Source organism: Zootoca vivipara, chromosome 12 (assembly GCF_963506605.1).
Source record: "Zootoca vivipara chromosome 12, rZooViv1.1, whole genome shotgun sequence".
NCBI classification, from domain to species: domain Eukaryota; kingdom Metazoa; phylum Chordata; class Lepidosauria; order Squamata; family Lacertidae; genus Zootoca; species Zootoca vivipara.
This window is the reverse complement of record NC_083287.1, coordinates 30,221,630-30,247,930: the sequence shown is the minus strand read 5'-3', so window position 1 is coordinate 30,247,930 and position 26,301 is coordinate 30,221,630. Positions and strand designations below refer to the sequence as shown.

The 26,301-nt window shown below is 40.5% G+C and overlaps 1 protein-coding gene across 9 annotated transcripts in view; it reads right to left on the bottom strand.

Moving 5' to 3' along the window:
• Positions 1 to 26,301, bottom strand: part of ICA1 (islet cell autoantigen 1) — a 61,517-nt gene that overhangs the window by 16,687 nt on the left and 18,529 nt on the right. For all 9 annotated transcript variants that reach the window (XM_035129091.2, XM_035129092.2, XM_035129082.2 and 6 more), the window contains exons 6-9: positions 25,608 to 25,806; positions 6,903 to 7,028; positions 6,626 to 6,724; positions 1,277 to 1,374 (exon numbers count right to left, since the gene is read on the bottom strand). In XM_035129091.2, the coding sequence (XP_034984982.2) occupies positions 1,277 to 1,374; positions 6,626 to 6,724; positions 6,903 to 7,028; positions 25,608 to 25,806 (522 nt within the window). The remainder of the gene's footprint in view (positions 1 to 1,276; positions 1,375 to 6,625; positions 6,725 to 6,902; positions 7,029 to 25,607; positions 25,807 to 26,301) is intronic.

Genomic DNA, 26,301 nt, shown 5'->3' with positions numbered 1-26,301 from the left:
CTGATGCCCTCCAGATGTTGCCAGACTCCCAACTTCCATCAGCCCAGGTCAGTGTGACCAAAGGTCAGGAACACTGGAAACTGTGGTCCAAAAGCATCTGGAAGGCCAAAGGTTCCCACCCCTCATTTAAATATCCAAAATTAGAAAGACACAAAGCAAAACTATCTAATCTATGTCACACTGCTACTTAAAAGCATCTCCCCCGTGAACAAAAAACATTTTGGAGAAACTAAAAAACCAACGAAGTGAGGTCTAATGACAAACACTGAAAGCTGCTCTTCAATGAATCAACAACTAGCCTTCCCTTAACCTTGAATATTCTAAACAGCTGGCCGTGTGATTACAGCAAGGCTCATACCCTCCTCGCTGATTCTGGATGTTTCCATAGAAGAAGGATCACATCTCTTTTTCCTTTTCACATGTCCCCATCAGCCAAACTACCAAAGATTAAGATACAGCCTATCTGTATAGTGCCTCTTGACACCAGTAACTAGAATCCCACCAGGCTTAGTTCTCAGGGTATATTCTTACAGCGTACTTGCCGCTGTACTGGATCACTTGCCAAACCCTGTATAGATTACAAAAGCTAATCAGTGCTCAAAGTGAGCAATGGATATGTTCCAATTCATGTGTGCAATAGGAGAAGTGATGAGGAGGCAAAGTATAGAGAGAGAGATGTGCTTATATCTTCTGTATGATATACCTAAGATGCTTGCTTCTTCACTGACCCACAGTATCTCAGTGAGGAGGAGCAAAAAAGGGAAAGTGGCAGCATTCAGGAGCAAAGCCCAGGCACAGCAGATAGGTGGACTAATGTAATGTAATTAATATCTATGCAATGTAATACTTTCCCAATGCAAAAGGGCACCTGTAGGGAAACTCATGAAACGTATGCATGGAAGGCAAAAGACAATGTGTATTTTGCATGCCTGCAAAATATTTTTTCAAATGTGTTGTCTGTAGGGAAAAATATTACAAGGGGAAAGAAGAAAATAAGATATTCAGCTAGGGGGACAAAAAGATCATAAGAAGGAATGGGTGTAGAAAGGTTCTTCCATTCACTTCAACCAGTTTTAATGAGAAGGTGATTTCCTGGCAAACTCAGAGAAGCTTACACCTCCTCCCCAATGCCTGTCTCTTCTGTTTGGGGTACTCATACACTTTGGGATTGGGGGAAACTGTGCATTTTCCAAACTGCAGAGCTAAAATTAATCTGAAAGCCCATTGTTATCCACAGTATTATTTTGTTCCAACAGATTCTTATTGTATGGCTTACTGATTCTGCTGATCATCTTCTAATCTGGCATTCTCTAGCCGCAATTCCTCCTCTTTTTCTTCACTCTCCGTTAGTTTATTTACAGGCTCTTGTAAGCTCTGGGTCACCCACCAATCAACGTATGAAAAAGAATATAGAAAGACAACAAGAAGGAATGCTGAAAACTTATCCAAAGTTGCATTAAAACAGTTTCACAGTGATGGAAATGACTTCTATCTAAACAGGAAAAATGAGAGCTCTTGAAACATTAAGAGGCCAGCAATTGAAATTCAATGAAAAATAACTTTAATGGAAACAGAATGGAAAACAGGCAGGTAGTTCGATAAATTTGATTCAAATGTAATAGAGATTCTTTTCAAAAGAAAAGCTAAATATACACCGTGGCAAACAGGCAGAGATGACCCATCGTGCCTTATATGCATTAAAAAAATACTGTTAATATTCGGCAACAGAGGCAAAGGGCAGCTTTGATATATAAGGTTCTTATGAATAATCTGTAGAACGTCTCTTAAAATACCACAACAAGCTTGATCTTGACTTGTTCCCATCTGTGATTCAACTATGCTACACATGAGAAGACTACTATGTAGGAACACCAATGGCTTTCACTTGGGTATCATGTATTTTGGGGGAATCTTTGGGGAAATCAATAAATAAAGGGGGGGAGGAAAGAAAGAAAAGAAATGGGCTCGATGACCTGGACAAAATGCTCTATGGGAGCCCACCTCCCAGCCTGCGCATGTTCTCTCCCTCTCACACACATCTCTCCTCCACCAAGCTCCTTCTTTCTGCCGCCTGATAAGTGAGCGGAAGAAGGAGCTCAAGGAACAAGATCCCCCTTTCTTTACTTTGTAAATAGAAAGAAAAAAGGACCCATTTGTCCCCTTCCTGGAGAGTTTGTGGAAAAACTGGCCCATTTTCCCTTCTTTTAGCTAAGTATGAGATAAAGAAACCTGGCTTACCACGCAGCATGCAGGAAGAAAGGGAGGAAAGAGAGGGTAGCTGTTGCTTTCTTCAAAACATTTTTATGGAGGTTGCTGAGTTCCAGCATACCGACCAATCTTTGTGAAATAAAGCTGAAGAAAGCAACAGTGGCTTGTTCTTTTCTGCCTGCTCATGCAACCTTCCATTTGGTTTTCTCTTTTTCTCCTCCTTTCAGGTCATGTGACAGTGGCAATAGTGATTATGTCTTTCCTTTTCCAAAGACAGAACAAAGCTCCAGACAGTTGTACCCATCACCTTAAATTCTCACAGTCCCTTCATGAGCCCAGAGGCTCAGCACTCTGAGAAACCAAGGTGGTTCTGAAGGGTTGTTCCACATCATGCCCACTATTTTAAAAAATGGTGTGTGTGTGTGTGTGTGTGTGAAGGAATGAAAGGAGGTGAAGAAAATATGTTTTGGGCAACTGTTGCTGATGGGCTGCAGTCATCTCCCCACCCTAGGGGCATCAGGACCATGGAGATATGATGCATCATTCAGTTCTAGTACCACCACTAAGTGAATTTTATTAAAATGCATGCCACAATTAGTTTGTTAGGGAGGAAATTCATTTGGTGGCCTTGTGCTCATAATAAGCACTTTTGATCCAGCAGAGGTCTCTATGAATGGAAGAAGAGGGGAGGGTGGGGTGGTTTGTTTTTTGTTTTTGCCAGTTTATCCTTCCTCCTGAAGCATCCAGATGTTCTGAAGGGTCCCCCAACTATCTGGATTCATTTTTTGTGTGACATTGGCTTCTACAGGGGTAAACTGGCAAAAATCGCCTCCCCTTTTCGTCCATTAGTAGAGGCATTCACAGGATCAAAAGCTCTTCCATGAGTGTAATGGCTCTAGCAGAATTCCTCCCACAGTCTTTAAGCCAGAGCTTTGCAAACTGTGTGTTGCGACACGTTAGTGTGTCAGCTGCAGTGTGTACGTGTGTTGCGTGATAAGTATCTGTATCTCTTAGTTAGTTTAATCTCTGGTTTGCTAGTGAAACTGAAAAACTGTGTTGCAAAATGATGCATTTTGTCTAAAAAGTGTGTCACCAACATGAAAAGTTTGGAAAGCTCTGCTTTAAGGAGTCACATGACTGCTGCAACAGACTAACACAAATTAATCTATTTGAAAAGAAAGAAGCGTGTTGCGTAGTTTTGCAAGCTGTGGGATTTATAATAAAAGGTATAATAAAATGCTGTTCCAAGAATCAGACTCTTAACCTCATTATAAACATGCATTTTTCAGGCTGCCAAAAGATTGCACATTGCACTTACAAGTTTACAACTTCATTTTCAGTGCTCTGCCCACTTAAAATAAGATTATTTTTGTTTTTTAAAAAGTTTGCTATTTAATGCTACAGTATTTGCTGTTGCGTGGTCTGCATTCTGAGATAGGGAAAGTGATGCATTGGGTATTAACTGGAAGGTTGGTAGTTCAAACCCACCAGAGACACCTGTGGGCAGGATTCCTGCATTGCAAGGGATTGGACTAGACGACCCTCGAGGTCCCTCCCAACTCTGCAATTCTATGATCTGATGAGTCTATGATTCTGATAATAGCATTTTAAAGATATTTGACTAACATGTTGTCATCCTGCTCTGTAGGTAGAATGTTGTTTTATGCAAATACAAGTTGCAAACAGCAAAAACAAGTATTTTTTTAATTAAATTATCTACCCATCTTTCGAAATACTAGGGCACACAATAAACCAAGTGGGGCGCAACCAGATTTTCTTCACATATTCTCAAATTATCTACCACAAGGTTCTTAATTTGAAACAGTGTGCCAAGTGGAAAATATTCCGTCTTATCTTAGCTCCTTTGCTGGTCCCAAAGCTAAACAAACTGATTCATTAGTGAAGGCGTTGCAAAGTCCTGCCAATGTAATGCTGATCTGAAAACAGCTGTTTGTACTTAGGTTACCTCTGGTATTTTTAGGTGTTTCCAGTTAACAAACAGGCAATTTCATTTCTCCCTCCCGTCACAATATGCTTTTCTATAAATATTTACATGAATTAGAAGCCCAGGAGATGCATATATTCCTCAAGCAGGTAAATTAACATAAGAGGTGATAGCAAAACCCTTATTGCTTAGTTGAACCTAGATTTAAGCTTGCAAAAAGAGCAATTTATATAAGATGAATATTTTTACAAGGTCATTATTTACACATAGTCTAGGCCCGGTCACCTTTAGAGACTAAGAAATCGCCTCCAGACGATTTATGAGAGTTGGTAGGGTTTTTTTAAGGTGACAATGAGTAACAATGTGTGTGTAAAAACAGGCTAGGAAACATTTCTGTGAGCTACTAATTTTGTAGAGTTATTTCCACATCTGAAATAGTCACTTGATCAAGACCACTGACTGATTTTGAAAGAATATATTTCATTAAAGAATTTGTATGCTTTTCTTATATCTGGGGGTAGTGGCGTCACAGTGGTCTCCATCCAAGGCACTGACTGTAGCAGAATATCCAAATGCACACAACCATAGTGTGACCTTATAACCCTTGATAGCTTCACCCTTGTCTTTTTAATTATTCCAGTTACTTGAAATGTTTTATACTGTGATGCCAATAAAGGTATTTGATTGATTGACCCAGATACCAGTTATACCACTTAGATCAGTAACAGCAGCAGCATAGTTCAGGACTAAATAATATCACCCAATAACCTTGTGCTCTTACATCAATCTAACATCACCCAAATGGAACTATCCTTAAGAAAACATATGAATGGACATAAAACCCAGAAATAGATTCACAAGTTTTAATGTTTCTGTTTTCTTAAGACACTTTAGAACAATATTCAGAAGGGCCATTTTCAAGGGCATAGATTCTGGTTGGTAAAATGGTAGTTGAGGTAGCAAAACAGGAGTTCAAGTAGGAACACAGGAAGCAGCCTTAATACTGAGTCAGACTGGCCCACCTAGCTCAGTTCTTGTCTACACTGACAGGAGTCTCACCAAGCCCTCATGAGGCCATGTTTTCTATTCAGCATATTTCAAAACTTAAAATGTTAATTGTTAAACAAAAAAGGAGTCAAGAGGAATCAGCACTCTCCTAACAATAAACAGAATGAATCCTAAAAGCTTGAACAAACTCCCCTGGTTACCCCCAAGCAACAAAATTCTTGGACTTGTTAGTGCATTAAAAATATTCTTTTAAACACAAATACAACTATCAGGAAACACAGCTGCAATTACATTACTTCCACAATATACCCTGAAGCTAAGAAAACAATTTTTATCAGATCGTTCATTACCAGAGTTTAGCGAAGAGAGAAGAACTCCCGCTGCTAAAGCAATGTATTATTTCCAGACACATTCCCAAGGGCAGAGTCTCTTTTTCTGGAGATAACACTTTAGCATGAATAAATGATAGTTCATAACCTTCACCAAGTTGTACTCAGATGCTAGAAAACTGACACACTTAACTAATTTGGACAGCTGCAGCGTGGTCTGTGCAAATAATTATTTAACGAAACTAAGAACATGCTTATTCTGCATTAGGAAGGCAAGGCATTCCAAAAGATAAATTTCCCATATGCTCATTTCTGATAACAGGAGAGCACACTTATAAGCAAGCTTCACTAGTATGAGTATGCTGTAGTGGCTATTGTGTTGGACTTACTGACCAAACTTACATACCTGCTTAGCTTCAAATATCTGCTTTGTAACAAAGTTCAAGGCCAAACTAGATGTGATATGGATTGTGCAGCTGGTTTATTTAACTAAACAGTGTTTGTTTTAAACCCAAATTCCTGGTTTGCATATAGCACTGAGCAGAGATTCTTCTGAACTTGACAGAATTCCTTGCCTGGCCACGCAGGGGTGGGGAGAGGGGGTGAGGCAGATGCTTTGCTCTAGGTGACTGAAGACTGTTTACAGAGCACCAAACCATGGTTTAGAACAGGGGTCAGCAAACTTTTTCAGCAGGGGGCCGGTCCACTGTCTCTTGGAGCTTGTGGGGGGCCGGACTGTATTATTTTTTTAAATGAACAAATTCCTATGCCCCACAAATAACCCAGAGATGCATTCCCGGACCGTCCGCGGGCCGGATTGAGAAGGCGATTAGGCCACATCCGGCCCCCGGGCCTTAGTTTGGGGATCCCTGGTTTAGAATTACATGCATACCAACCCAACATTATGGGTTACATCATGGGTTAACCCAAATGTATGGGATTACAACATACATTTTAACATTCTTCTTAATACATGTTAGAAGTGCCTGCTAGCAGTGTGTGTGTGTGTGTGTGTGTGTGTGTGTGTGTGTGTGTGTGTGTGGACTAGCTGCACTTACGGTATATAGAAATTGATGAACACTCCTCAGTGTAAAAAAGTTCTATAAAAAGGAACAAACCACTATATATGTCTTACCTTTAGCATCATGAATTCATATGGCTGATACCCTTTGAAACTTTCATGAATAGCTGCCATGGTATGAGATGTTTTTTCCCAAAAGTGAAGTAGGGTTGTCTGTAATGGAAAGAACCAATGAAAGTTAACACTTGCATGTTGACTGACACTTAAGATTTCCTGCTCATATACCCAACCTTAGCCTTATGGGGAGGAAAACTTGATTGGACTGTTACATAAAGGCAGGTGGGTATCACTATTAAGCAGAAGTTCTGGTTTAGTGGATACTTTCTTTTACCTGGTATGTTGTGAGCACATGAGACAGAAGATTACAGCGGCTTGCTCCGAGAAGATCCACTTTTTGACAAACATCAGTTTTCAGTTTGTCAAAGTTCAGTTTTGCATGGCGGACTTGTGCTTGGACCTATAAATATAGAGAGTTTCAGAGAAAAAGAGCTTCTTCAGATACCAGGACATCACAGAAAATACCCACTCATCATCATGACTGTCGCATTTTCAAATAATTATTCAGCAGAGTCATTATTTGTTTTATTTAATGGATTTATAGACCACACTTCAATTAATAAGTTCTTGGAAGTACTAGTGAATAAATTTGATTCTCCAGAGGTAAGCAATATCCACAGAAGCAAATAAATTTTCATGCTTGAAAAAGGCAGATTATACACATACACACACACTCTCTCTCTTACAGCGCAGTCTCAGCAAAACCTGTGTCAGTGGAAACCTACAAAACCCAAAGTTTGTTGCAGACGTAGCTGCTACCTCTCTCACTCTTGGCAAAGATAGACAATGAAAACCAGTGACTTTATTTAATGGTAGGTCCAGCTCTCAAACATGCCTATTCCTCCATCAATATATTAAGGTCATATTTCTCAGGTGACCCACTCTTTCTTAGACCACATTTTTGTCAATGGAAGAATTTTCAAACGTTACCCTGGAACCTAATCCAGACACTTCCAGGGCTCAAGCCACCTGGGACGCCTCCTGACAATGTTCCTGCCCTTTTCTATAATGTATTGACTGTCTACATTCTAATTCTAACCATGTTCAGACATTAACTTAGATACAAAGGTTTCTGTGTTTAAATTGGCAAAATATACATGACACAAACGATGCATGCACTTCTGAATTATCTCAATAACCCAGGCAACAGTGGCTGGGGGATGGGAACGGAATCATACTTCAACTTTTTTGTTTATTCATTCACTTAAGCACACAACATGCGCTTTTTCACCTGATTATTATTAATTGCATTTATTAGTCTCTTTTTTTTCTCATAAGGAGGGGCCCAAAGTAAAATGAAACAAACATTAAAATGAAATATAATATAATAAGCAGGACCAGGGCCGGCTCTATGTAGAGTCCCGGTGGCATGGGGTGCTAGGGTGCCGGGCCAGTAGGCTGGGCGCTGCGCGGCAAAGCTGCGTGGAAGCCATGCTGCGCCCTGTGAGGGCGGGGGCGCCGGAGCAATCTCTGCCCCTCAGCGCCAGGGCGCGCGACCTGCTCGAGACTGCCCTGAGCAGGACAAAAGTAACTTAAACCATTCAAGTTACAGGTGTTGGTCTTGGTATCTGAAGAAGTGTGCATGCACACGAAAGTTCATACCAATGACAAACTTAGTTGGTCTCTAAGGTGCTACTGGAAGGATTTTTTTAAAAAAAATTGTTTAAACCATTCAAATCTGAGTATTATTTTTTTGAATGTGAGCTTTTGTTCAAAATGTAAATACTGTGGATTAGCTCGACTTCACTTTGTTGCAAGTGGAATTAGAGCTTCAGAGTTAAAAATACAGCAGGGTTGAAAAAAACAATAGAAATAGTTTCTATGTAAACTGATCTTTCTATTCCCACTCCCATCCTGTAAGGCTGCAAAGGATTGCAGTTGTGACCCTACCATTTCATTTTCAAAATATACTGTCTAACCTAGTGACTGGTTTAATAATAATAATAAAATCTAATATGCTTTACCCATATGTCAATGCACCCCAGGATTTATTACTCAAACAGCTTAGTCAGTAGCAGTCCCGAGCACTTCAAAATGGGCATTAACTGTAGCAGAACGGGCATTAGCTTTCAAGTATTTGTGTTTGGGAAGAATATGATTAAACCAACATCCCATAATCTAGAATCCTGTCTCACAACATAATGTAATATCCACCAAAAAAACTCATACAAGCGGTCTTTGTTTATTACAACTGTTGTTTCTTAAGAGAAATAGCTTTTTTCTTATGCAACACCACAATTATTTTCTCTTTTAAGGGATGGGTAATTTATAAACAGGAAAGGATGACTAACATTAGATGTACTTGACCCAATATGTAACATAAGGCCATATGCTTTCTGTGTCAATACCGGTTATTATAATACTTAGAGCACTGTGGTGTTACCAAATGCTACATGTTTTCCTCTGCCAAGACAGGAAATGTTCCAGTATTAAGTTTTATTAACACGGATGGATTCTATTTTATACTTGGGAGGTACAAGAGGTTCCAGCACAGCAGTACAGGGCACTGAGTACAGAATTCAGAACAGTAGAATCATAGAATTGTAGAGTTGGAAGGGACCCTAAGGGTCATTTAGTCGCAACCCCCTGCTATGCAACCAAAGCATCCATTACAGATGGCCACCCAACCCCCTTTTGTCCCCTTTTTGAAGATGGGAACAGTTGCCTGCCTTCTGTCTGCAGGGAGCTCACCTGTTCTCCAAGAATTCTCAAAGATTAATAATAATAATAATAATAATAATAATAATAATAATAATAATAATAATTTATACCCTGCCCTCCCCAGCCAGGACTGGGCTCAGGGTGGCTAACACCAAATATAAAACAATTAATTAAAATACAGCTTAAAAACAAGATTAAATACATTAAAATTAAAATGCATCCTCATCAGAAAAAAGGAAAAGGGGGAGGGATCAAGTTGATTCCAGGCCTAAGGCCAGCGGAACAATGCTGTCTTACAGGCCCTGCGGAAAGAAATCAAATCCCGCAGGGCCCTGGTCTCAGGAGACAGAGCGTTCCACCAGGCTGGAGCCAATGTTGAAAAGGCCTTGGCTCTGGTTGAGGCTCTTACTGACAGAGACTCTAAGATTACATCCACAAGCTCCTTTACTACCATTGAATGCAACACATAAGACCCTGGAGATTTAAATTCATTTAAATTCAGCTAGTTGTTTCCTTACCACCTCTTTTCCTATCTTGGGCTGTAGCTCCCTCCTTGCATCTTTTATTCTATTATTATCAACATGTTGGGCACTGCTTTCCTTTTGGGTGAAGACAGAGGCAAAGTAGGTGCTAAGCAGGTGGAGAAAATAACTGCTTCTCTCTACAGGAATGGGGAAGAAGGAGCTATAGATGGACTCAAGGGCTGGCTTGATGGCAGCCTTTGGAAAAGCAGCCCTTCTTAGAATCATGGTCCGAAATAGGTTGACAAACTCTTGTTTGGAGCTAGCCAAATTTATCATTAATACTGGAAGTCACAATGGCAAACCACAGTTAGCTTTGGGAAAGGAGGAGTAATTCACAAGAGAAGGAAATATGAGGAAAAGAGTGTGAGAGCTTGTGAGGTAGTCATGATCTTCTATGAGACTGAGAATACTATAGCTATTAGGCCAAGGTTTGAAAGCTCCAAATGTCTTTAGTCTTTAAAATGAGCTCATTCCACATAGGCTAATCCTTTTCTACCAATCATTTCCAAGGCAACTGCAGATGTTTTCAAGTTGTGTAACTGAACCCAGTGCCCCATGACTTATCTATCAATTTAAACGAATGGGAAAGCTATTACATAACAACTTGCATCTGGGCATGCACTAGAATCCACCACCCACAAGAAATAATGGAACTGGAGTACAGGCTTCACTCACATGAGGGAAACAATGCATTACAGTTCTCTGAGTAAATAGGGATTGGATCCACTCTTAGAGAGAAATCCCAGAAAGTGATAAATTGCAATGAAATATTTCCCACAAATGTCTTTCTCCATATTACCCCCTTATTACTTCTGTGAATGTTCCCATGAATGTTTTCCCAGGAATTTTTCCTCAGACATTACCTCAGATACAGGTCACCGACAAGTCTTTGCCTTATTAATGTTGGGACATTATCTACATACTCAGTGCAGTATCCGAGTACTGAGAGGTAACAGAAGTATCTGTTAATTCATAGGACCCGATGCCTCCCTCTCCACCCTCCATTCTCAGGTGACAATACCCCTTATGCTGGATCAGGATCTATAGGAGAACACATGCACCTTTCTTGCTGTAAAGGAGACGAGATACGGTTTTCTAACCACAAATACTGGGAATTTCCTAACTGAAGGGGAAGCACTATGATGTCCAGTAGTAATATTAAGTTTACTAAACTTATTTTGTGTCCCCTCCCCCTGTAAGAATGTCAGTGTACATTTAGCTCTTCCCTGTCCCCAAAACTGATATAGAGAACTGAGCAAGAGAGGGCAAGATATTTTACTGGATATTTGTGGTGAAACAGAAATTGAGCTTTGAGCTTTACAAAATGGAGTAAAATGTGGCAGAATGGGCTGGTTCTGGCAAAACAATTCTGGATACATAAACTGGTTTATTGAGCCAAAAACAAGTGTCACGCTCAAACGTTTCCCTTTACAGTGGTACCTCTGGTTAAGAACTTAATTCGTTCCAGAGGTCCGTTCTTAACCTGAAACTGTTCTTAACCTGAAGCACCACTTTAGCTAATGGGGCCTCCTGCTGTTGCCGTGATGCTGGAGCACAATTTCTGTTCCCATCCTGAAGCAAAGTTCTTAACCTGAGGTACTATTTCTGGGTTAGCGGAGTTTGTAACCTGAAGTGTTTGCAACCCGAGGTACCACTGTACTCTCCCTCATTTCCCATGACATCTGAATGAACATCTTCAAGTTAACTCAAGTATTCAAGTTACCAGGAGAGTGTCTACTTTTGCAGAACACTGAAAGTGTTTAGAGGGCAATAATGCTATGAGCTGTGTAGGAGATATTTTAGATTTACAATGTAAATGGTATTTTGGTCCTGCCAAATTGTACGATTGTATTGTTATACTGAATGTATTTTTAGTGCATTCCTATGCATGTTTATGCAGAAGAAAGTCCTACTGAACTCAAAAGGGCTTACTCCCCAATACGACTGCACAGGATTGCAGCCTGAGTTCACTAAGTTATGTATGTTTTTCTGTTGGCATTGCATTGTGTTCTATTGGATGAGGTGATTTAGCAGTGGACACAAAACTGAATTATGGAACTTGCTCCTACAGTAGGCAGTGATGACCACCAACCTAGATGATTTTAAAAGAAGATTGGACAAATTCATGGAGAGGGCTATTGGAGGCTACTAACCATGATGGCTAGCCTTTGCCTCCACAGTTGGAGGCAGTAATGTTTCTGAATACTAGTTGCTAGAAACACGAGAGGAAGTGCAATTGTGCTCGAATCCTGCTTGCAGGTTTCCCACAGGCATCTGATATGGCACTGTGAGAATGGGATGCTAGACTAGATGGGTCATTGGGCTGATCCAGCAGGCTCTTCTTATGTTCTTACGAACAATCTTACCCTACCAAGCAGGCATAACTAGAGGATAGGATTGCTCTGTTAATTGCTTTTTGTATTTTCTGATATTTGAAGGAAAACAGAACTCTTCGCCGCTTTGTTTTCTAAGACTGATCATTTCAAATGCTGAGGTTTTAGAAAGACCCCAAACAGGCTCTATATGGGTCACTAAAGCTGGAGAAAACAATAGGCACCCATGAGGTCAGAATACTAGAATGCTTTTGCTTTTAAACTGTCGTATCTCTTTACTGCCCTAGGCTGCTTAGAGTCAAAGAGCGGGGTATAAATTCCCTCAATGATAGTGTAGTTATTATTTCAATTTCTAACCTGGCTTCTGACTTAAGTTTCTAATGGATGAAACCACCATTAAACATGTGTGTCAACATAAACTTAAAATATTTTGGCATATTGATTGTTCATTCATAGCCAGCCCAAACAAGGCCTTACACCACCCTCTAGAAAATAATTATGCTCAGATTTTGCAAAGGACAGAAACCAAAAGGGAGCAAAAAGCTTCTACGTTTCCATAATGTGTACAGTTAGTGGGTCATCTGCAGAACTATGTGATAAAAATGATTTACAGCTGGACTGAAATGGAGAAATAAGAGTAAAGAAATAGGGGATGAAAGGAAAAGTAAACAGGAAGGAAACACAGCTGCTGGGCGGATGTTTTTTACAGAACAGATTTGCTATGATTGCCACTCACTTTCAAGACTTGGTAGAGGGTTGGGATTATACCTAATGTGGTCCATCTGCTTTACTTTGCTACATAAATTAATTTTTCTCCGTTCAAGACTCAAATACAAATATTGACTGAACTGAATTAAAGGGAAAAAACACAGCTGACTGGGCTAGCATGCCATTTCTCCCTTCAGATTTTAACTGTTCTTGTTTCGGTGTTCAGTGTTCAACACTGAAAGCAAGTGAAACCTGAGCAGGGTGGCAGACAGGAGAGTCTAAATGGCAACTGGCAGGAAAGAGTTTGACACTACAGGCATCCTTTGCAAAATGATCATCAGTTTATTTTCAAGGAAACTGAAACTATTATTGTACCATTAAGAAGCAATGCAGAAACACATCACTTTTACTAAGAAAAAGAGAATTTTAGTTTGGTAATGATTGGGTTTTTTAGGAACTAAGTTGTGTTTATCATCTCTTAGAAGGGATGGTTGGGATGGTTACATTTTAGTCTTCTTACCTGAATCCTCCCATCCACACTACAATAATTATCTTTGTGTAAGCACACACAGTTCATGATGCAACCCCCTTTTGTTTTCTCAAACTACTGCTCAATATTATCTAGTTTTGTCAATAACAGAATACAAATCACAGACTGCTCTACCACACCAGGTTCTGCGGCTAGTTGACAAAATTTCACAGAAGCAATAAAGGAACAGTCTATAACAGGCATCTCCAAACTTCGGCCCTCCAGATGTTTTGGACTACAATTCCCATCTTCCCCGACCACTGGTCCTGTTAGCTAGGGATCATGGGAGTTGTAGGCCAAAACATCTGGAGGGCCGCAGTTTGGGGATGCCTGGTCTATAACTTTCTAATTTTTTGAAAGAATTGGGTGAAAATTGTAGCCAGGGTAGCCTAAGGGGATGCATACTGTCAGGTTTCAGAGTAGCTGCAGTGGTTTTCTTGTGAGGGCAATCTTTACAGTTTTGGGAGATTTGTAGGGGGCGGGAAGCACACACCAGCTTTGAGGTAAGAAATCCACTGAATTCCAGTAGAATAGATACTGGGTCAGTCACCTTTAAGGTTGACTTAGATCAGGCATGGCCAAAATTGGCCCTCCAGCTGATTTGGGACTAAAAGGAATGCATTTTTGTAGAAAATGGCATACATCATAGAATGGGTGGGTGCAGGAGATAGAGGTGGCTGTAGGGCAGTGATGGCGAACCTATGACACGCGTGTCAGCACTGACACGCATAGCCATTTTTGGTGACACGCAGCCGCATGCTGAGAAGGGCATTTCATCCTCGGATACTGCACGGATCTTCAACCTCACTTCCTGTTGCCCCGCCGCTGCACAAGCATAGCTGAGTGAGGGGAGAGGTAGGCTGAAGAGGGCCATGAGGAGGCACAGGCCTAACCCGAGCCCACCTCCCCAGTGGCAGACCCGTTGGAGGAAGGCCTGAGCCCAGAGTCCCACTGGGAAAGATCTCTGGGTTTGCCCCTTATTTTTTCCCTTTTAAAATATTTTAAAATATTTTTTCAAAAAAATAAGTTAAATAATTTGTTTTTGGTTTATTAAATAAAGTTATATATTAAAATTATACATTTTTGTTATTTGAACTATAAATATCGTGGAAATTATGGTTTTTTCCTCCAAGTGACACACTACCCGAGTTATGCTCGGTTTTTTGGCAAATTTTGACACACCAAGCTCAAAAGGTTGCCCATCACTGCTGTAGGGGCTAGAGAATTATGACGAATGGGGAAAAAACAGTTTTGGGTGGGGGTGGGGAACCAGTTTTGGGCTTGATTTCTGCTCAATTGGCACCAAAAATCTCAGAAACCTAATGCAAAGCTGAACTTGCAGAAGTGAATGAGGCAGAGGCAGAAGGAATTGACCAGCCCACATTTTCCAAACAAGCACCATTAACAGAACTAGAAAAGAATGCAGAACAGACAATGACAAGGCGATACATTACTTTAACTTCCCTCCCCCAAGGCACTGTGATTGAAGAGCCCTGGTGAAATCATTCCAATTAGATTTTCAGTCAGGGAAGAGCTCTCCTTGCCTCCTCTCTCCACATTGGCATTTTCCTTGTACAGCAAGCTTCAAACTCTGAACAGACCTAGAACCTATGTAGAGTGTACATTCAATCTGTTACAATGTATCTTCAACCAATACACAGCAAAAAAAAAAAAAAGACTGAAGGAAAATGGTTCTCTTTCCAGAACATTATGCCCAATATGGACCATGCGACTTATAAGGCTGCCACTTCCAACTGCAATATGTAAAAAAATAATTATGAGTGTTCTTGTCTATATTGCAATATACTTGTGCTTGGTGACATAAACAAGGCACACACCAGGGAAGGAGAGGAGAGGTGGAAGAGACCTGCAGTCCTTTGATGGTACAGCTAGCCATGGAGGGGGGAGGAAAGGGGAGAAATGGTGACACCATTTTGAAAGCCCCTTCTCTCACCTCAGCTGCTTTCCTGCCCAAAGAGCCAGGTTGCTTTATTTGCCTGAGGGAGGAAAGTTCCTACCAAGCCAGTCCTATCCTTCTCCAGAAGTTGACTATTGTCTTGGGAAGAACTCCATAAGTGTGGCTGGAAAAATGAAAAGAGAGAGACTGGGAACCGATGTGTGTGTAGGAAAAGGAGACTTAGCTGGGCTAAGTTCTAGTATTAAAAACTTGACTTCTTTCCTTCATGGATGCAGTAATTAATTTCTTTACTCCATGGGAACTTCCCTGCTTCTTTCCTTCCCTCCCCACAAAAAAGGCAGGGAAGTTCCCATGGAGTAAAGAAGTTAATTACTGCATCCATGAAGGAAAGCCACAGAAAAGGGGATAGGAGGGAAACAAGGAGTGGATTTTTATGGAAATAATTGGGTTCTACAACTGCATATTGTTTACTTGTACTTACAGTCCACCTTTCTTCCACCAGGGAACTCCACACTGTCACCTATCCCAGCACTGAGCAGACCCAGATGTGCTTAGATTCAGCAAGGTGGCAGCCTCATGTGGGAGCCATGCTCAATAGCTAAAAAGAGAGGCTACCACTCAGGTATGTGTGCTAGTCATTCCATATGCCCTGTAACCCTGCACCTTTACTTGTGAGGGAGTGTGCAAATAATCTGTAGTTCTTCAGAAAGAAGGAAAACCTGCTCGCCACATGCTGAGAGGCATATTCCAAGACTCATCCCTGATACTGAACACAGATTGCAGGTTTTATCTCTGGTGACTCATAGCACAATGGAAACATTGAGCATGGTACCTTTTTCTCTGTGTGCTTGGTCTGATTCATATGTACACAATAAGCTCTTGTGTGCAATACAAGTCCCTTGCTTCCTGAGAAGCAGAGGCTGAGGGCTATGCGAACTGAAGAAGAAAAACACCAGGACGTGAGCAACAAGCTGAAGACCTATGAAAAAACAGTTTCGAGGAAGGATGCCAACATGGGGGTATATGTTCTGTGACCTGGCATCAGTGGAGTGAAATGAAATGGGCATGCAAAGGAAACTCTGAAGTATATGGGTTAGCAAACTCCAAAAAAAAGGTGACTAAGAGTTTGGCAAGATGTGTGAGGGAGAAAAAGAGAATGAGAATAAATTTATCAGCCAAAAATTGGCTACCAGACCACTAGGATCATTTACGTTGTAAACAAGGGGTGGGGCACATTCCCTTCCTGGTAAACTTCCAGCGCCACATGCCAGTGGTAGGTAGAACCAGAGGCAAAATTGGATGGAGCAATGCTTGTAAAATTTTATTTTTTTTGTACAATAGGATAGCATCTGCATATGCTCACTCACTCTCCTCTGTCCTTCATCTAGACAAGTGAAGGGCTTTATTACAGTTCAAGGACACATTCCGTTCAGGCGAAAACGCTCAGCAAGGATGTGGAGCTGGGCTGAGTGAGGGTGTTGCCTGGAGGCTGAGAAAAGTCCACTAACATTCGTTTTCATGTAATATAGGGAATCAGCCTTTTATATTAACCTGGCCTCCATTACGAAGATTTCTTTTTCAACTTAACAAATTATTCATTCATTAAGATCAAGCATAGATAGCTTTCCTCTCACAGAAGAAAACAGGAAACCTCCTGCAGCAACAGAACTCTAAAATGCAATCACTCACTTACTCCAGGGCTGATAAAATATTTAAAACGTGGGAACAGCATCTCTACTGCAGTACACCCCCCCAAAAAAGTAGAGGTGGCCAACGTGTCTGATGTAGATAATTCAACAGGTTCACCCAACAAGCCACATGCTTAAAAGTACAAAACAGTGTGCAAATATATTTTTTTTAAAAACCATAGGAGCTGTTCTTCTTTATTAAAAAAAAAACCTTTTGATTTATGGCTGTGGGGAAAAAGTCAGAGAGAAAAAATGTAAACAGGAGATTCCATTGATTTTTTTTTTAACAAGAACCTCTAGGACAGACGAGGGGGGGGGAATGCCTTGTGGGCCATCTGTGAACAGTCTCACTGCTATCGTTTTGCTAAAGGCATCTACCGGTATGTTTGCCAGGTGCTGCTGCAGCTTTGCTTGAAAGAAACAAATCTTGCTCAGACACATCATCATTAAAGAGTAAAAAAAATATGTTTATGGTAGCGCTTCAGATTCCATGCTCTTCTGTCAAGAGAGGGAGGATAAAAAACAACCACCATGAAGTGGCTTTTTAATAAAACAACAACTCAATTGCATGATGCCTCTAGTAACCTAGATAATTAATTCGAGTTATATACTTTGTTTTTCTTGATCATAATATCTGTACTTAACCTCTGTATAAAAAACCAAAAGCCATGGGGGAAAATATTGAATCTAATTATTGAGGCAAATCTATTCAGGGGCTAACAATGTCACTATAACACAGTAAGACAAATGTAAGTCATATTTACTGGATGTCTCTTAAGTTTTTAAAAAGGAAATTAATTCTTATCTACGGTATATAGAAAAAATTCTCATTGTGTTCCTTCAAATCCCCTAATTTTATTATTTAGCTATGTAAGTTAAAACAGAGGATCAGGAGATTATAATACACCCCCTTGTGGTATTTAGAATGTCTTTCAGTTATGAGGAACAGGAAACATAATGCAACCTTCTTAGAACTGTTATAGAGAATTTGGAATTGATACATTTTCTTACAGCAAGAAAAGCGTAGACATGTTTATGTTTTGTGAAAAGTGCAATATTTTTGTTATGTATGAGAATTTGAAGGTACAGGACTCTGTACAACCATGTGCATTATTACGGTAAGTGCAAATTAAGAATTTTATGAAATGCAGCATTTGATATATATTTTCTAGGCTTTGAGAACATGAATGATATTGTTATGCAATGTTCCCTCTCCCCACCCTTAAGGAAATATATAAAAAAAACTATGATCAGAAGTAGTTATTTAAAATTATGTAAGCTTATTTATGTATACTGTATGTATTATGACATACTGTATGTGTATGATTAGTGATGTATTGCACTTATTATTGTGGGCGTCTAACTGAACCCATGCTCCCACAACTCCCAATATCCAGGACAGGGATGGGAAACTTTAGGTCCAGCAATACCTGGAAGGTAACAACTACCATCATCCCTGACCACCAGCCATGATGCTGATGGCTGGGGTTGTTAGCGGTTGGATTCCAACATCTAGAGGGTCAGAGGTTTCCCACTCGTGATTTAGGAGATGCCATCATGCATATCACCAGAATCACCTGCAGGGCCCATTTGGCTACATTCCAGTTTTATGCAGCCCAAGTACCTGAACAGCACAATGTGTTCACTTCTCAAATTATGAATATTTATTGCTCTGCCAAACAGATAGGACAGTCTGCGCCCTTGCAGCCCTGGATCATCCCAGCATCAGACAGAGGGGCAGCACCGTCTCTCCGATGCTTGGGAGCCATGCTGTACAGTCTGCCTGGCTGCCCCTCACGCCGCCCTGCAAGCCAGCATCACTTTGTGAGACTCTCAAAAATGGCGTTGAGCTCGCAGGACGTCTGAGCTGTTGCGCCCTTCTCAGGTGTCCTCCAAGCTCCAGCTGGAGGGCAGCTGAGAAGGAGGTAACAGGCAAGCGCCAGCCCCATGCTCCTTTTGTGAGGAGCACAGGGCTTTCCGGACGTCTGAGCTGCTGCCACCTCCTCAGGCTCCCTCCTGCTGGAGGGTGTCTGACAAGGATGCAATGGCTCATGACGGGCAGGAAGGCGCCCACCCTGAAACCACACCTGGGGGGATGGCACCCCCAGCACCCCTCATGCTATGCCTCTGACATTGAAGCAAAGTCAAGAAGAAGAGTGAGCAATTATTGCTTCCTAGAGCTAGCAAGCAGCTTACATTTATAAATTTTCACACTAATGTAATCAGATATTACATCAATAGTTTAATATGAAGTCAAGAGTCAGATAGCAAAAAAAGAAACTTCTAAAATATAATTTCATGATTAAAGTTGAGAAAGCAATCTAAGGGCATTCTGTAAATCTACAGTATACCTCTCTTGGATCGAGCTCCAATATTTATATTGTTCACACTGACTATAGTACAACAGCAAGTATAGCCGTAATAGTAATGATGATGATAAACCTTTAACATAACACATTTTTCATTATTGTTATAGTGAAGATCTGAAACACAGTGACTGTTTAATATCAACAGAAAATCTTTACAGGTTGTGAACAACCCCAAAGCAGATATTTTCCTTTTGAGATGTAACAGTGAGCTGGTTTGAATTCATCTTAAGAAGCTGAGATATGGCCAAGCATTGTGCCAATGTATGCAACCCCTTCACAAGCCTGTGCCAGGAAGTCTTTAACTATCAATGGTTTCACATTTCTTCAAAAAACACTACAACAGCAACCAGTACACAATAACCAGTCATTAAAAAAATAATCCAGGAAAATACAAGCTACGGAACAATACGGGATATTAAGCCATGGTTTGAAGTTAGTTTAATACCATGGGCTAATTCCAGGTTCTTGGTTTGGACAAAATGGGAAACTATGTTTAATAAGGAGCTGTCCAATTTGATTGATTGCACCTCAGAGGAGTGAAGGGCTTGTGCACACTAGCAAAGGGGTCCTTTATATCTCCATGTATTAAGCCAAAATATGATTATCCAAACATTCCCAGTGACTCATTCAGGTCTCTGTTTGGGGGGGAACATTGATACAGAAACTGTATTATTAACTGTAATACATACACTGAGTTCTGCTGGATTCTGAATGTGTCCAAGAGTTTTAAAAAGAGCCCATTACCCTAGTTTCACTTGCATCACAGAGCAATTTGGAATAACTGGAAGAGTTGTGTATCTACAATATCACTTTTATTTTAATTTCATTCATTAATTTAAAAGCACTTCTCCTAGATCATCATTTCAGGTTTTTTTATTTCTTAAGACTAAAATGGAGCAGATGGGGAAGGAAATCACTCAAGGGCATTCAGTCTACAGTTACTACAACATTCTACAAGCAATACATCTTAAGATGATGTAATATGTTCCCAGAAGCTTGCTTCTATTTTTAAAGAGCAGTTTTCATTATGGATTTGAAGGGCATCTCTATCACACATTATTACACTGCTTTTAACCTATGAACAGCAATGATGTAGTTCTCCCAGCCATTTAATACATACTAAGTGACTGCAGGTAGACAGTTATTGATCATAAAGTAACTACAATGCTTTAACTAGTGGCCCTGCTATGGCAATTAAAATTCATGAAGTACATATGTTTGCACTAAAAATATTCTAAGACCATGCCTCTAAAGTGAAATTTCCTTTCCATTCCTACTTCTCTCCCTCCGAGTAATCAGTGAGTGAAAGATCACAAGCTGGCCAGACACAATCCAGTTAAAGAAGAAATTCATGGTCTCCTCTTCCGAAGCAACTCTCTGGAATGGAAGGAGTTTGACAAATGACTGACCGAGGATGAGTTTGCACTAGAGGTGCTCAGTGGTATCAGACAAGCCCTTGGCTGAAGTGGGGTGCTTTGGGGGGATTCTGGGCTTGTTCAAGTGAAACAGGTTCTGTACAAGGCACCCTGCAAAGTACCCCTCCCCAAGGACCTTGTGGTGACCTAGAGCCAAAAATGAAGCTACAGACAAATGATTGCTTAAAAAACCCCACACCTTTATCATCTTTCATATAAGAAAAATACCTGTGTGTGAGAGTGAGAAAGGTGTGATAGAAAGAGCAAATGCCAGGGTGGAGAGAGGGAAAGCTCTCTCCCTCTGGATCAATTTGTCTGCAATTTGACAGTTTCTAATCTAGGAGCACCTTTCTCAAGTCTGACATTTTCAGACTATTTCTCCAAGAAACCCTAAGGGACATTAAGTGGTATCGTTTTGACCACCCCGAAATTGAAAAGGTTGCCCTTGCTGGAAAACCCCTGCAGCTATCAAACTGGCAGGATTCACCTCCTCTGAAGGGGGCAGCTATTGCTTCAATTTTTGTCCAATTATACAAAGAAATAAAGAAAAGTTATAGATGGCTCCTTAAAAAACCCACCTCAAACCTTAAAAGGAGTCCAGCACAAATAACTCTGGAACTTTTTCTTCAGTAGCACCTTAAAGACCAACTAAAAAAAACAGCTAAAGTCCTGCTTTTGCCCTGTAAACATGACTGATGGCAGCTCTGTTGGACTGCGAAATTTCCATTTGCCAGCTTTTTTCAAATGACAGGTAACTCACCGGTATGTACTGATGAAGGTCCAAGGAATAGAAACAGTAAAAATAAAGGCCAATAGAGTAAAGCATCCCCCACCCCCAGCTTGAATGAAGAAAAAGAGAAAAGACAATATGCTTCAAGAAATGCAGCTCCTTTCCCAGTAAGTGTTCAATGTAGCGCAGAGAGCATGAAAACTGTCATACTGAAAGACACCATCCAGTAATGCTTAGATTTTAGTTGGTGGAATGCTACTGAGTACCTATATAGATTCTCTTTTTACCTCCAACATATACAGGTTAGCTGTAAAGTTCAGATAGGCAGATCTTTTCCATTATTCCATGTAATTTATGGAAACAACAACAACAACAACAACAACAACAACAACAACAACAACAACAAAAACCAACCCACACGAAGAAGGCAAAGAGGTGCCTAAAATGTATGAAATTATATGTTGCAATTGGGGGCAGGAAGAAAAAGAGGCGAAATGAATGGCTGGCATTTCTCTTGGCTTGGCATAATTGAGGCACAAAACAAAAAAGGCCACGTGAAGCAAAATACCCTGCATTTTGAAACTGCTCATCATTCAAAGCAAGTCTTGAATGCAATTCTGTAAAAGCTTTAATAAAGCCTAAACATTAGGTGCACATTCCTGATAAGTCCTTAATGGGATGCCAGGTCCCATATCCTGTTTCAGATAAAACACCTTAATCACAAGGATATATAATCACAATATGTTTATACGTTTATATAAACATCTAAAGTAGACCTAAGCATGCAATGTGGCAACCGAGCATTCTTGATATCAGTAACAATGCCAAAAGGTATTTGGGGCTATTTAATTGGAGTGGTGGAGAACCCAACAAAGCAGCTGGACCACTTGAACACAGGGATATTGTTTCCCCGACATTCAGTAGTTGGAATGCCAGTATGTGCACAGCAAGGATAAAATCATCACATAAGTCACTCCTGAGGAACTATGAAAAAGACTACTGCTCCCTTGCCAACTTCGTATGGAACATACTCAAGTGTTTTGCAGTAGGTACCTTAACTAACATATGTGTGATGTACTTAGGAAATTTACTCACCTTTCCCCAGTGCTTTTTTTCTTAAAAAAATGTTTAGGGGTGCTCTTATTTTTCTACTCATATTGAAATACTGCCCCTCAATGAGGCCAAACTTAGATTCACAAAATGTTTAGGGGTATGCGTACCCCTGCATTCCCCCAGAAAAAAGTGCTGCCTTTCCCCCAACACACCAAAAATGCATAAAAATCCCATCTACTCAGTTCTACCTTCACTTTTCTAAAAATAAACATTATCCACCAATGAGGTCTTGTCCACACTTCCACTTGTCCTGCCGGTTTCCCCCCGGGAAAAACCCGCTCCTTACCTCTGATTTGGGATAAATGTTAATTGTTTTTTCTGTGGATTGATGTTTGCTCCAATTCAGTGCTAAACAGTAGTTTTTTTTCCTGGGGAAAGCAGTGGGGCAAATGGAAAACCACTCAGACCCATGTCTAGAAAGCATAGAAACCCTCTTGGAGCTGTGGGTCAAGCAAAGTGTGGACGAGCCCCAAGTCAGATATTCTTAAGCTCAATGACATTATTGGGCATAAACTTTCATATTTGCAATGACGTATATATTGCACATGGGAAAAGACAATAAATGCCAAGTAACTTTATTCTGACCATGTTTCCTACTGCAACAAATGACTTGACTCGAAAACTGAAATTGTCCCAAATATTCCAGTATTAAAAATGTTCTAATAATGTAGTAACACACAACTTCTATTCACCCAATCATAATAAAAAATTGCCACGCCACCTGCATTGTCAACTGCATTCATCATGATTAGGAAAAGAATTTACAGCTTTTTCTTTTCCTAGTACATCTACAACCTCTTGAACAAAAACATACAGTGTAGTCCCCCTTGTTATGATACAAATCTTCAAATAACTTGAAAGATCTAGTAAAATACTGCCACACAATGGCACAAATCAGAGTTGCACACTATAAGACAAAAGCAGCTCCACTGTCCCTTCAGAACAGCAGAAACCTAAACACGGTAGTTCTGTATTAATTCTCATCAAGGCAACGTAAGACATTTGCTTATCAAATTTTCAACTGTGAAGCCATGCAGATATCCACTGCTGTTACAGGATGCGCTATGTAAAACCTGGTGTCCAGATGAGGAAGTTAGCTTCTTCAAAGTTACAGGGTGTTTAGCTTGATGTTTTGTATTATAAACAATTCTAAAAGGCAAGTTCGATAAGAGTGGGAAAAGGTTCAGAAAAGGGCAACCCAAATGACCAAGGGGATAGAGTGACTCCCCTATGAAGAAAGGTTGCAGTGGTTGAGACTTCTGAGTTTAAAGAAAAGGAGAGCAAGAGGCAATATGATAGAAGTTTATAAAATTATGCATGGCACCGAGAGAGTTGACCGAGAAACATTTTTCTCCCTCTCTTAGAACAACTCCATATCAACAAGGTTAGGGATTTGCAGGCCTTCAAATGCAGGCCTGAATTCTTGACAAACCAATAGTCTCCGAAATGGCAGGGCATGTAACACATACCATAGATCTGCTGCTCAGATTTGCCCCAATCAACCAACCATCTTGCAAAAAATTTCAGCAGAATCTGGCTACACAAAATGTCCTCTGCCCATGTCCAGAGACCACTTAGCCAGTTTTAAAAATATATATAGCTACAGATGCCTTCACTGGATTGCGAGCTGAGAAGCAACTTGTAGCTCAGGAGGACTGGACCCACTGGGGACTCAGCTACACAGCTGCAAATAAAACATTTTGAATGTGTTGTAAAGTGCAATATGCAATTGTGACCTTAGATGGCGACTGTGAGCTATGGCAAATTCAATGCACTTTTCGAAACAATTTTTAACAAAAGCATTTTCAAAACATTTTTAACATGTGTGTAGATTCCACCTGGGTATAGAGGCAGAATCAACAAAGAAAGCTAGCAATCAATAGTCTTCATGGAAAAGCACAGGCTGCATGCATCTTCTATAGATTGCAATATATTATATGTTTACCTGAGAGTTGTGGGGATAACACGAGGAAATTGTGCAGGCATGTGTGGGAATGACTGAGATCTGGTGCTGGCAAGCCACACCGATCTGCGAGAGTGTGGGCATTAGCACGGCAAGCCGGCTAATGTCAGAATGGGAAACACGTGAAGAAGGACAGGTCAGAGGCTCAGGTCAGCAGGGCAACAGGTCACAACAGAGCTAGAAGGATCAAGGAGGATCTGGATGGAACTGGATGAATCAGGACAAACCAGATGGGTCAAGCCAAGGAGGGCAACACAATGGGAACTAGGAGGGGGTGTTTACAGAGTGACATGTGCTTGGAGCATGGACAGAGGGCATGGCAAAACAACACGTGGGCTATGGAGGATGTCTTAGGGAGTGACCGGGTGTGACGTTACAGGAAACATCACCTTGTATGGGACTGCACTGCTGTAATTGGCTAGAAGTTACACTGTCGTTGTAATGATTAACTGTCATCCTGAGCTTTCAATAAAAGGAAGCCCTCGAGCTCTGCTCTTGGTCGCCTTCCCATTGAGTTCAACCTGCCTCGAGTCGTGCCGTCTTTGCCCCAGACAACAGAGAGTAAGTGCAATTGAATTCCTCTCAGGTATAGTATTGCCCAGACATTTACCTAAAACATTTATATCTGTCTTTCCTCAAAACCCTAAAGAGATCCCTACTATGGTAATATCTGATCTATTTTGTGTAATATATTATGTATGTTTACATATAATCAACTGTAATACAGTTACTTATAGAGCATTCTGTATCTACTCTGAAGTAAGTCCCATTAAATTCAATGGCACTTACACACATGTGAATAGGATTACACTCTTAGGAAAACATTTCTAGTAATTGCATCTTTCAAAGATGGAAAATATATTCACTACCAGATGAAGTGTATCCTGCCACATGGGAAAGATCAATTTATGATTAATTTTACCCTCAGTGCTAGATGTTGAACTATATTTCTCTTACTGGGATAAAATCCATGCTCCATTACCATTTCTCAAGCATTGCTCTCTAGCAAATGGTGGGAAATTTCATACCTTCCTAAACTTCTCCATCTGTTTGTAAAGATCAGGATCCAGCTCTTGAGACACATCTTTCATCCACAATAAAGCTCCTCGGTATTCAGTTCGGCACTGCTCCATTCGATTGACCGTCAACCACGTATCGGAAATAGCTCTGTACCTAAATGTCTCCACTTCTTGGTACAGCCTGCACAAAGGAGTACGCAATGCCAACCTGTGACCAAAGAAGCAAAAACAAAAATGGCAAGTGTAGGGACTCCTGCAAGCAAACCAAAAGAGACTTTTTAGGCTTTGTTTTGATTAGCAAACCAGAGAGACCAAGGGTTGCTAGAAAGGAAATGCCAATGGAAGGAATGCCAACAAGCAAACTAGAATGGAACCCCCACCCCTCTGCCACAAGGTTCAGTTCAGATGTTAAAATTTAGGACAATTTTTTTCACAAGTACACAGCACACAATTTCTTGATGCAAGAACTGATTTAGCCAATCCATTTTTTCCTGACTGCTTCTGGTGTATTAAAAAAAGATTTAAGAAAGCCTGCTGTTCTCACTAATAGTTCATTAATTTCCACATTCTCAAAGACTGAAGCTTTCCTTCAGAATCCTTAAAATGGCCCTTTCAGAGAAGCTTATAACCTGTTGAAATGTAACCAATTAATTAACAAGGCAATCCTAAGCCCATCTACTCAGAAGTAAGTCCCACTGGATAC